Raw genomic sequence first — 13,121 nt, 5'->3', positions numbered from 1 at the left:
TATGCTGCAGCAACCTTGCCTATTCTGGCACATTTATTAAATTAAATGATGACTACCTTACCACATAGACATTCAGATAAACAAACAAGTCCTAACCTAGTAACCTGATCATGCCTGACCATTTGTAAATCGACAGCACCTCCTGCAGGAATTAATTTGCTAGTGTTAAATTACCTTCTATGTTAAGCCAGGGAAAGGAGAGGAAGGGGCCCCCATAAAGTCTCCGAAGTTAGCCAGTGCTATGTCAGGCCATTAGACGAATAAGAAATGTCATGAGGTACACCCAGGTTTCTTGAAAAGAATTTCTCTATTAAGGGTCGGAAGAATGACTTATCACCAGACTTTTCCTGTGGTTTTCTAAAAAAAAAAAAAAGTTACTGTTGAGGACTTTTGTTCTTGAATCATACGCATTAAACTTGGAGGATTCTTTTTTTGGAGTTAGTACTTAGGAAAACCTCTACACATACAACTAGACATACTTTCTATTATGAGCCTTATCTCTGGTTTTTACCTTGTACTTCAAAAGCAAAAGGATAACAAGATGTTTAACATTTAAAAAATCACTTTCAATTTGCTTTTGCCTTTACATTAGAATATGCAAAACAAGTCAGGTGAGCCTCTTTAAAACTGTTACCATGTTATGATTATACGTGAAAATGCCTCCCTTCAGTTTTTAAGTTTGCCAAGTTGGAATGCTAACTCCTTGGGGCTGTCTAGCACCCTTGGGTGACCAAGTCTGAAAGCCAAACAGCAAACCAACATTTTCTATAACTACATGTGAATTTTTCTCACCGTTGGGTTGATAAGAATATTGGGGGTACTGGTACTGCTTTATAGTTTCTCAGTGAAGGATAAGTTAACCAGAGATTTAAAAATTCTTGTGGTCACCTTCAAGTTAAAAAGGCACCACACTTTTGTGGAAGTGTTAAATGATAATGTATTTAATTTAATTAAAATGATTACAGGATGCATTTCAACATTTCTCTTCATGAACACTACAGGTTCAGAAATCCTTTAAGGCAGTAAGTATTGCATAGGTTTTGACATTATCAAAATTATAAAGTCTAAAAAGGCATAACATAGGAAATAATCAGTGCGACACTGATGAACTCAAGGTGTAAATTAGCAGTCTTTATCAATCTCAAATGCATGCTTTCTTTTTTTAAATGAAGAAGGAAGGGGATTTTGAGGTGCACAGTAAGTTACTGAAGAGTACAGGAGGAGGAATTCAAGTTCTCCTCTCCCAACTCTCTTAAAAATGTAAATAATCAAAGAGTTGCTTTATGCCTTCAGTTAGCTGCTTGTAAATCAGAGGACATCTGTGTGTGCATATACAAGAGAAAGATATATATACACATACACACACACACACACACACACACCCCCCTGCCCCAGATACACAGGTCTTACAGTAATTCTCCTAAATTACTTTCTAATAAATTTATGAAACCAGGACTGCCAATTCTCAAAAACCATCTGAACTAATGAGTATTTGTATTGTATTAAAAAGAGGTGTTTTTAAAATGTGGAACCATGATGATAATACGTGCGTATGTGATGGTTACTATGTATTTTTTTGAATTGCACGTTACTTGTAATTTGAACTAAATGATTTTTTCTATAGTTCTCCTTTACCATATGCTTTGAAACACAAGGGGAAATTTATAGCTAAATTTATGTTTGCCACACATACCTATACTTATGAAATATATCTAAACAGTTTACTCGTTCATGACAATAAATGCTTAACCTTTAGAAGTAAACTGCGATCGCTGAAATGTCAGTAGTTGAAAGGCCATCTGTTCTAGGTAGAATAATGGTCCCTTAATGACACAGCAGCCCCAACCCAGAGCCTATGAAGATGTTAGGTTACATGGCAAAGGGAAATTAAAGTTCCTGACAGAATGAAGGTTGCTAATCAGCTGATTTTGAAATACGGCAATTATCCCAGTCTCCTGACAGGCCCAATGTAATCACAAGGGTCCCCCAAAGTTGAAAACAATGCAGAATGTCAAAGTGTCAGAGCAATTAGGTGTGAGAATCTGACTTGACTTTGTTAGTTTTGAAGATGGAAGAAAGGGGCCAGGAGCCAAGGAATGCAGGTGGCCTCTAGAAGCTGAAATAGTCAAGCAGATTTTCCCCAGAGTCTCCAGAGCGAACCAACTCTGCTGACACCTTGATTTTAGCCGAGACCCATTTCAGACTTCTGATCTCCAGAGCTGTATTTGCATTAAGACTGAGGTAATTTGTTAAGGCAGCAAAGAGAATTAACACATCATCCAAATGTAGCTAGCTTCTTACCCTAGAGCAAAACAACTGAAAGAAGTTTAAAGTCTTACAGTAATACTGATCAACCCATTACTTAATTCATACCAGGGAATTTCTACAGCGATTACACTTGGCTTCAAGTAAATTCAAATCTTAAAAGTAATAAATGTGAATTGAAAAAATAATTAAACTGTATTCATTCAATGTACTGTCATTCTTTTAATGATGAAAATGTCACAGAGTAATAAGGGGTTTTTATTTCAGTATAGGGTACAAGAAACATTTGTCAACAGAATATGTTTTTACAGCCTCCAAATAGATTACTTACAAATATTTGCAAAGTTTATTCTTATGGGATTCATGTAATTTTGTACTTGATGTAACAGTTTACAGAGATGAAAAATTAAAGTAGAGCTTCTTATTAGAAAGACAACAGTATACAATTTAGCCCTTGCTAAAGGTATTCGAGAAAAAAGTGGAGATGTTTTTCTTTGCAGTTTATCGTCGCATGGAAGTCTCTCTGTTCTCTACCTCTGCTCCATTCTTTTGCGGTCACTCCAGTATGCTTATCTCCCGATAATGCTCTCTGTGCACTTGCCCTCCTCTGTACGTATCCGCGCCATGGCATCTGGTGTCATTTCTTCTGTCCCGATCTTCACTTGGACTGCGCCGTGGCCGTTTCCTTATTTCTCTTGGCTTGTAACTACCGTGACTTCTGCTCCGGCTTCTCCTGCTCCTCTCATCCCTGCTCTGGCTCCTGCTGCTCCTCTCCTTTCTTCCAGATCCTCTCTTCCCTGGACTCCGGTCATGGCTTCTGGGCTTTCTGTCAGAATCAGAATGGCTCCGTTTGCTATTCTCCCCAGAACTCTCTTGTTTTAAAAACTTAGGCTTTTCCTTGTTACTGTGACTGCAAGAGCGTTCCTCATCTCGTTTTCTCTTCTTAGACTTGCCTGTCTCTTCAGAATCACTGTTGTTATGCCCTGAACGCTTGTTTTTCTTTCTTCTCTTCTTCTGTATTTTTGCCCCTTTGCCGTTGCTCTCACTGCTGCTTTCTGAACTGTCACTAGAGGAGGAGGACGACAGTGGGGATGGGGAGGAGGAGGAGGAGGAGGGGGAGGAGGAGGAGGGCTTGTTTTTATGTTTTTTGTGTTTACTTCTGCTCTTCTGAAGCTTTTTCTTTTTTCTATCTTTTTTCTTTTTCTTTTTTTTCTTCTCAAGTCGATCTAATTTCCTGTTATTAGGGAAAAAATAGTAATAGGCTATGTAAATATAGTCTGTCCTTTCACTGACAAATATAAAATTTTGAACAGACAATACAGTTTCTTAGAAACATTAAAAGTGGTATTCAAATACAAACACATTCTTTACTTTTATTAAACAACAAATCATTTTCTTCCTTTTAAATTATTCAAGGCACATACACAATAAGTTTAAATTAAAAAATACATTAACTGTCTCGGTATACTGTCCTCTATAGTAATGACTATTACATTTTTTTTTTTACTGAATCAGAATTTGAAATTATATAGTATTCTACGTAATCGTCACCACGGCATAAAGAAAGGTCTGTAACATTAGCTGGATCAATTGCAAACTCAAATATAAACCTCTAATCAATGAAACATTAATTTTATGTATGTACTATTTTAAAATATGTAAATACTAAACAACATTACACTGTCAAAATTCAAGAACATATTCTCCATAAATTCAGAATAAGAATATATTTTTACATTTTTTAATACTCTATTTTAGTTACATAAAAGATCACATATTAGTTTTCAACAATTGTTTAGACTTATTAAATAATTAGGACAATTCTATTAAGGCATTATGCATTTCTAAAGAGTAATTCACATTCTCAGAAGAGTAACATTTATTTATATGATATATTTGAGTTACTCTGAAATAAAAATGTCCTCACTGGATTCTGTCCAGCCATCCTCAAAACTCCACATATTGAAACAACATGAGCTCCCTCTATTGGACTCACCAGACATTTCTTGGATTCTTTAATCCAGAGGTAGTCTGTTTAACATGATTCATACTTACTTTAAATTTTAGCATTTTCAGCATTCCTCATAAAATTGTACAAAATTAAAGAGAGTAATACATGGCCCACAATATCTTCTAAGAACAAACTGTATATAAAGATATACAAATCTACTATGAAAAGTAAAACCTACAAATAAATCTATTTCCAAACTAAATTTTCTGAAAAGTGCAGTGACTTTGTGGTATAAGCTGAGTACATAATCTTACATTCATTTTCATATTCCTGAAAGACAAAACTATATTACTGTAGCTGAAGAATAAATCAATACATCAATGTGATACATGGTTTAAGTACCTTAAACTTAGGATCAGAGATGAATATGACCCTAAAATGAAACATAAGAAAAAATGTAGTTGAACTAATTAAACAGGCACTTTTTAATCACCTGAGGAGTTTCTGTTTTTGTTTGGTTGTTAGTGACTTTAAAAATTCAACTTCTGGATCTTCTTCACCCTCGCTTGCAACATACTCCTAAATCAACAAAAACATCATTAAATTGCTAGATTAGAAAACAAGTTAGTTGTCAGGAAACATTTACAAATAAGTTTTATATTAGGGACATACTGTTGATGAGTATGACATTTTGGATTGGAAAGTGGAATTCAAAAATTTTTGTAGTCTACCTGCCAAGGAGGATCATAATGCCCTAAGAGATTAAGATGACTGCTTTATCAGGAGAGGACGATAGAGAAACACAGACAAAATGTTTAAAGCATGGCTTCTACTCTCTCTCGTTTTTGTTTTTTTTTTTAACCTTTCTCCACTTTTATTTTTTTTTAATTTATTTATTTTTAATTGGAGGATAATGGCTTTACAATTCTCTCTTAAGTTTGAATTTAAACACTGATGGGTTTAAATATTTTCTTTTTAATTTAATGAAACATAAAACCCAGGAAGGTCACAGGAACTTTACAGGAAGGTCAAAACACTCACACTTTTTGCCTTTATAATTTCAACAGTACATTATTAAATATATTAAACAGTACATATACATAATAAATGGGCTTCTCTGATGGCTCAGAGCTCTCTGGTATTCTCAGGAAAAGAATCTGCCTGTAATGCGGAAGACCCGGGTTTGATCCCTGGGTGGGAAAGATTTCCTGCAGGGGGAACAGCAACCCACTCCAGTATTTTTGCCTGGAGGATCCCATTGACAGAGGAGACTGGAGGGCTACAGTTCATGGGCTTGCAAAGATTAGGACACGACTACAACTAACACTCCACTTCACTTTATACATAGCAGATAGGTTACACGTACAATCCCTAGCAATGTTTGAGATGGAATGTGACTCTCTCAGAGCAGCACAAGTTTATGCCAGTGGGAGTCTGGGTTTTAGTCTCAGCTCTGTCTCTAAATAGCCACATGATCTTAGGGAAATCAGTTAACTTCTGTGGGCTCCAGTTTCCTCATTAAATGAAATAAATGGTTTATATTAGAACATCTACAACCCTTTAAACTCAACCATTTCTGGATCTATGTACAGTTTAATCAAGTAACTTTAAAATATTTTCCATTATTTTGAAGGGTTTGCTTTTATACACTTCTTCTCATTGGTTCTGTTTAAAGTCACTTCAGGGTAAGTTAGCAGGAAGGAAAAAGTTAACAACCTTATCGCCAGATCAGTTAGGTATTTTATCCACAAAAACCCAGAGAAGCAGTTTCGTTTATTAAAATATAGGTTTAAAAACAATTTCTCATTTAGGTTAAAATAATAAAGAAGCAAAATCAAGATGTATTTTAGGCATTTTCTTTGCTCTATCTTGCCTTCCTATGGATATATGCATATTGGAAAACATTAAGTAGCAATTCACAAGCAATCACATTTAGATTTATAGACATTTTCAGCTTACTGATAAAAAGATCATTACCTGTGATGGATCATTTGCGGTCAAGTTTCTCCCCAGTACATTTCGTTTCAGCGCAAACCCACTGTTTCTCATCTCCGCTATTAGCTCCGAGGGGTGCATCGATGGCCCTGTTCACAAAAATCACAGTTTGAATGTATCATTTATATCTCTCTACCTTTTTCGGACTCCACAGTAGGAATGCAGTTGAAGCTTTGTTAAATAAAATCACAGCTAAATCAACTCAATAATCTTCTGCTGAGCAAATAATCAGATATGATTTTCTAAAACAGCAGTCTGGAGATTCAGAATAGAAAATAATTGCATTTTTCTTTACGTGCTAGGGGACTCTCTTCTTATGTAACTTTGTCATATTGAAAACGATAAACTTAAATGTTATCTTCTTGGTAGTTTTTAGTATAAAATCAAAGCAAAATGATAAAAAGACTGCAACTAAATTTTTAATAGTTATTCTCTCAGTAAGAATTCAATTTAAAAAGAGATACTTTTAAAGGTACATGAGCAATTTATTATTCTAGTTCCCAATTAAAAAATCCTAACCCTTATTTATCAAATACCAATACTGAATACATTGTCATGTGGTTGCTAACTCTCACACACACACACACACACACACGCTATCAGTAACCATCAAGTATTTTAGTTATAATCTTGTACATATACATACCCAGAGTTTGAAGCTTCTAGTCATTAGTTTGGGGTTGGTGACAAGCAGTTTTAGGCTGGTTATATGTGTGTATGCGTTATATTTTCTACAAGCTGTTGTTTGCACTTTAGCAAAATCCCCAAACTTTTTGAAAAGTGAGCTTGTTTTGGTAACATAATATGCTCTAAAGACAAATAATATGGGCTAAACACAGATATAATTAAGAATAAAAAAATTTTAAACATCTATACTCTTCCCTCAAACATTATTTATGTAAGATAAGAGAGGCTCTTTCCTCCTTTTGCATATTCTAGTTTCAATTTATTTTCCCTGCCAGAAGCAAATCATGACATTTCATGGAATGTTTTAAGTTTCTGGCCTAAATCATTACATTGGCTCCAATGAACTACACTGGGCCATGTATCTGGAATACAGGAAGAATAGGACGGTTCCTGCCAACAAGGAATTCATATGGGAAGTTGGGAGGATGGAGAAACAGTCAGAAACTGATATTCTAGTTTGCTGATTGAATATGTCATCTAATTTCTTTATTCTTTTAACTGCTCTATTGGTCTTTTAACTATTGATACTTTTTTGCACGCTCACTTACATGTTACCATAAAAAACAAAAGGAAACAGGTAATACAATTTAAATCTGTTCTCTTGTCCGTAGTATCTTTGGTAAAAAGTTTGGTCAGACAAGTTCAGGTGTAGGTCAATAACTCTTATTGGACTCTGGGCTTTACCATTCTATTCATATTAGCAAAAACAACTGAAAGTTGCCTATAGGTATTAGGGAGATAATTAGAAAAACTGCCTATTATCGGAGTATGGGAAGTATTAATAATGTGATGCTTTAATTTATTGGAGGAAAAAACCCTATTTATTGAAAACAAAAACATCATAAAGCAGTGCCTTTGACTGATATATTTCATTTTAAAACAACACAATTTTTTGTTTTTTTCTTTTATACAATTAGTTCCTGTGGATTACTTTAATAACTTTGAGAAAAATTATTCAATTTGGCTGATAATATTGATAATAAGATGTTACATAAAAAATTGAATTTTAAATATTAGTATGGATTGCCTCTAAATGGCACTGAAGTGCTAATACAATAGCTTTAAATTAATTATAGAGTGTTCACTTTGGTGCCTTCTCAAATTTCACATGTAGAAACATAATTTTATAAAGTAGAAAATGTCTTTCCTGAAGTGTCAAAACTACATTTCTTTGTCAACAACTTTTTAGATATTAAATGAATTCAGAAAGCAAACATGTTAAGAATTAGGATAAAAAGCACTCCAGTGAAGGGCTAAAGAGCTTTGGCCATTATGATGAGAGGATACTGATTTCATCAGTTTTCATCAAAAGATGGGTAATTTTAATAAAATGTATTAGAAAACATGCTTAAAATTTTTTCCTTACAGTACTTCCAACCACTTCAAGAAAATGATCTCTTTTTCCCCAGGCTGACAGAGATTATACAGACTATGAAACAAACAGTACTCTTCTATCACTTATATTTCTCCAAAATCTTAACTGAGATTTTATAGTACAGATGCTCAGCGCATACTTCCACACTGTAAGACTCTAAATACAGTGATCAGTGAAGAATCTAACAAACAGTACTCAATAAATAACTATTTTTTTGTCAGTAGCTATAACCATTTAGGATTATTTTTTATATATATATATATATATTTTTTTTTTTTTTTACAAAAAATGCTCTTGATAGTAACATTTTTCAAAATCCAGACTTATTCACTTCACTTGGTACTTAAACTTCCTCCTTCTATCATCACAAGTTCTAGGTTTAAAAGATGTGACAATCAAGTTTAACTAAGATATATTTAGCAAGATATCTTTATACTTTCATGTTACTGTGATAGTGGCTAGGTAGAGTTAAACTTACAGCCATGACTCCAGCTGAGAGCTCAAAATTTAATATAATAGATTATACAGATATGTTTAAAAGATTTTGCAAATATGTTCAAATGCAAAATGATTACTTTTTTTGGATACCTTAATAATTTAAATTACACATGTAGCTGGGCTTGAGGAATGTTTGGTTTGCTCTTAAATTTGCCATGGCAGAATGATTCTAGAGAACTCAGAAAAAAGGGCTTCTGCTGCTGCTGCTAAGTCGCTTCAGTCGTGTCTGACTCTGTGCGACCCCATAGACGGCAGCCCACCAGACTCCTCTGTCCCTGGGATTCTCCAGGCAAGAATTCTGGAGTGGGTTGCCATTTCCTTCTCCAATGCATGCGTGCACGCTAAGTCGCTTCAGTTGTGTCCGACTCTGTGACCCCATAGACAGCAGCCCACCAGGCTCCTCTGTCCATAGGATTCTCTAGGCAAGAATACTGGAGCGGGTTGTCATTTCCTTCTCCAAGAAAAAAGGGCATTTGTTTTAAAACGTAGATTTGTGAGGGATCCTTTCTAGATCACTTCAGCCAGGCTGGGTTAAGCCTCCATAGCCTGAAAACCAGTGTTCCAAATTACAAAAGCGGGTTCACGGAACAAACTGTTTTCAGCATTCATTGATTTTGCAAACTTGCTTTGCTATGATATGTGGGTAAATATCAAAATACTGATTGTGACTATAGTTTGCAGTTCTATGTCCTGATTAGACCCAGACTTTATTCTACTAGAAAAATACCATGAAGTCAATGTCACAGAAAAAAATTCTCTGAAGGCAAACTATATTGTATTAAAATCATGTTTGTGAAGGGTTTAATTTGTTCATTAAGAGCATTCATTTTTATAGAACTAAGCAAAAGCAACAGAAGGTAAAAAATCTTCTGTAGTAAAATAGGTATTTTATCAGAGAATAATATAGGAATCAAAACCGCTGGCTGTGAGAAAGGCCCTGTCGCTGACTTCACAGAGGACAGCAGTCCAGGTGAATGCCACACACTGCACAGGAGGAAGACTAATGCTAAAGGCAGACACTTCCTGTGTTTCACTGTTAACCTAGGTCCATCTGCTTTTCCTAAGACAGAGGTATCTGCCTTTCAAAATTCATCACTCCTCTCAAACAAAGCATTACCTTCTACTATTTTACGGCATCCAGTAGGAGAAGAGAGGACACCGAGTTCTAGGTTAAGAATAGCTATATTAGAAATACTTTGCCCTCCTTCCCCCAAATACACTAATTTAATTTATAGGATGCTACTGTTTACTGGTGCAGTGAACAACACCAACTGTTTGCTGGGACTAAAATGCTATTCCTAGAGTGAATATAATTTTGTTTGCAATGACAAGGGTGATCAATTTTTTTCCTTCTTGTTCTGTGTGTGTATTTTGACTTTATATAATGAAAAAATCTCAAACTTAGAATAATGTAAAGAGCTCTATATACTCATCACACAGCTTCAACAATTATCAATATTTTACCATTCTTGTTCTATTTACTACCTCCAAGTATTTTTCTTTTTAATTTTATTTTTAAACTTTACAATATTGTATTGGTTTTGTCAAACATCAAATTGAATCCGCCACAGGTATTTTTGTTTCTTTTTTGATAGAGTATTTTCTCCCTCTCCTTCTCTCTTTTTGAGGTATAAATGACCCATCTTAAATCTCTTTTAATCTAAAAAAAGTAGCCATTTTTCCTCCATATGCCCCCTTTATTGCTATTCATTTGTTCAAGAAACTGGGTCATTTTTCCTGCAGAATTTCCCCCATTCTGGGCAGTGATGTCATTTAATATGTTCTTTTGACCCTTGTATTTCCTGTAAATTAGCAGTTAGATCTAAAGGCTTATTATTAAAGTATCTGGGTATTTTATAACACATACTTTAGGGTAATAATGGAAGGTTTTCTAAAGTTTGGATTCAGGAAGATGACACCTGAAAACAAACACATTTTTGCTAATGAACTAGACTAAGGAAAAAAGGCTGAGACTTCAACTTGGTATGTTCTTGGTTTCACCATGTTATTTACTGTGGTCATACTAACAGTGACATAAACCTTAAAAATGTATATGTTTGAAAATAAACCCCCAAACACATCACAAATAAATTATGATTCTTATTTCCATGTAAAGTACGACATTTATTTCTTCTTTCTTTCTTGAAGTTAAATTGACTATATATTGTGAAAAACCCACACTCCCTGTCACTAAATGTAAAAAGGACACTTAGAAACACTAGTTATGTACGTGATCAAGAGGGAGAATTATCGAAATTATATTATACTTGTATTTGATTCCTTATATTATCTAACCTTTTTGCTTTAAAGAAAGCTTATAGAAAGTTATCTTAAAAAAAGACTGAAAAGGGGGGCACAGTAGGAGCGTGCAGCACACATCCCAGGGAAAAAGTGAACAAAGCTATTAATAAAGTGTGTGGGTGATTTTTATTTATATAGATGAGAATGTTTTATGTATGATTTTCTAAAGGTTATGCAAGAACCAATTGTACTGAATTGTAATAAAACTGCTCCATACTGGGAATTTTCCTGACACATTGCCAGTTCATCTTAGTGGAGGTTGGAAACAATAGGGTTTTTTACTGCCCTTATCCAAGTTCATACTGAAGAAAGCTAATCTGATCTCTATTAAGACATACAATACAAAGGAAAAATTAAACATTTCATTTTTGTCTGTGTGTCTGGAAAATACACAAAAGCAAGGAAAGGTATGTATGCTAGTGAAAAACACTGTATTAAAAACAACTTTGCCTTACAGAATCAATAATGTTAAAGATATTTGAGTTTCATTTGATTATATCTTTACATTTTCAACTTAATTTACATGCAGATATTTCAGTGATGATACATCTATCACTAAATATTATAATAAAGTGATAAAGATAATAAAGTGAATTCACAGTCCTAGAGAACAAAGAAAAATTATTTGTGTTGTGATGAATATGAAGTATTAGAGGTCAGCACTAAGTTTTAAAGAAGTTATAAGAGTATGAACACTCTTGAAAAGAAATGCATCCATGAACTTCAAAAACATTATGTTGAGTCAAAGAAGCCAGACACAGAACACATACTGGATGATTCCATGTATATGAAGATCATGAACAGGTAAAAGTAACATGGGATTAGAAATTAGAGTGGTAGTTGTAGGTGGAAGAGGCCGACTGGAAAGGGGACTGAAGGGTATTTACTAGGTGACGGCAACGCTCTATGCTCTAAATCTTGTTGGAGAAATTCATTACATGGATGCATACATTTGTCAAATTCAAACTAAATTTAAGACCAGTGAATTTTACTTAAAAATATATCAAGTCAGTAAACAGTGGAGCTTTTCTGGTGGCTCAGCAGTAAAGAAACTGCCTGCCAATACAGGAGACACCAGTTTGATCCCTGGGTAGGGAAAATCCCCTGGAGAAGAAAACAGCAACCCACTCCAGTATTCTTGCCTGTGAAATCCCATGGATAGAGGAGCCTGGCGGGCTACAGTCCATGGGGTTGCAAATAGTCGGACATGACTTAGTGACTAACAACCACGAACAACAACGTTCAACAGTAATTACTGAATGACTAAGTTACTATAGACTTTCACTACATTTCTAAACTAGGTCTCTCTAAAACTATGGAGAGACCCCTGCATAAGGAATTGTAATTTTACATAGAAAGTGATTTTACAAATCAATATTAAGTATTACTAAGGGCTTATTATTTTATCTCACTAGGTACTTGAGAAATAAAGAATAGAGAACTTGGTTTTTGCTTTCAATCTTTTTGGGAAAATTAGTTCATATAAAATAATAGGAAATATATAAATTGTAAATTTGTGTTATACATTCAGACAATAAGATGATAAATAAGATAATGTTTAGTATAGTTAAAGCCTAACGATCAGTCACTAACTAAACTATTATTTACTAAGCATGTACATTGTGCAAAGCCTTGGGAATACAACAATAAATGAGATACTGGACCTATTTCAGAAAAGCAATACTTTCTAGGAAAGAATTAGAAAGTGAGTTTGACTTTCAAACTCTTAATATAAGGTTTAGGAAAAGGTAAAACATAGGCATTTTAAATAAGTGGAATGTGATTAAGATTCATGTTTGGGTAGAATTATTTCTAGGTAGAGAGACTACCCAGACCAGGTAGACTACATATCATTCATTCTCCTTTTCCCAGATAATCACTAATTTCCTTTACTTGACGTTGGCAGACCTTGAGTAGATGGAATGATATTAACAGGAAGAGTCATGTAAGAGAGTTATGACTGCGATCTGAGAATCATTAACACCCCTTTGAGATTATGGGAGGTGTAGCCTCCACTAGCCTCACACACGCCTTTTAACACAGAGCCAA

The 13,121-nt window shown here is 34.4% G+C and overlaps 1 protein-coding gene across 1 annotated transcript in view; it reads right to left on the bottom strand.

Moving 5' to 3' along the window:
- Nucleotides 1–2,467: 2,467 nt before the first annotated feature.
- Nucleotides 2,468–13,121, bottom strand: part of CIR1 (corepressor interacting with RBPJ, CIR1) — a 41,432-nt gene continuing 30,778 nt past the window's right edge. Inside the window, exons 8-10 of the mRNA XM_025274664.3 lie at nucleotides 6,194–6,300; nucleotides 4,710–4,795; nucleotides 2,468–3,499 (exon numbers count right to left, since the gene is read on the bottom strand). Of these exons, the coding sequence (XP_025130449.1) occupies nucleotides 2,821–3,499; nucleotides 4,710–4,795; nucleotides 6,194–6,300 (872 nt within the window). The 3' untranslated portion in view covers nucleotides 2,468–2,820. The remainder of the gene's footprint in view (nucleotides 3,500–4,709; nucleotides 4,796–6,193; nucleotides 6,301–13,121) is intronic.

The sequence above is a fragment of the Bubalus bubalis genome, chromosome 2 (assembly GCF_019923935.1).
Source record: "Bubalus bubalis isolate 160015118507 breed Murrah chromosome 2, NDDB_SH_1, whole genome shotgun sequence".
NCBI classification, from domain to species: Eukaryota; Metazoa; Chordata; class Mammalia; order Artiodactyla; family Bovidae; genus Bubalus; species Bubalus bubalis.
The sequence above is the reverse complement of the archived record's forward strand: the minus strand, read 5'-3'. Positions and strand labels throughout refer to the sequence as shown.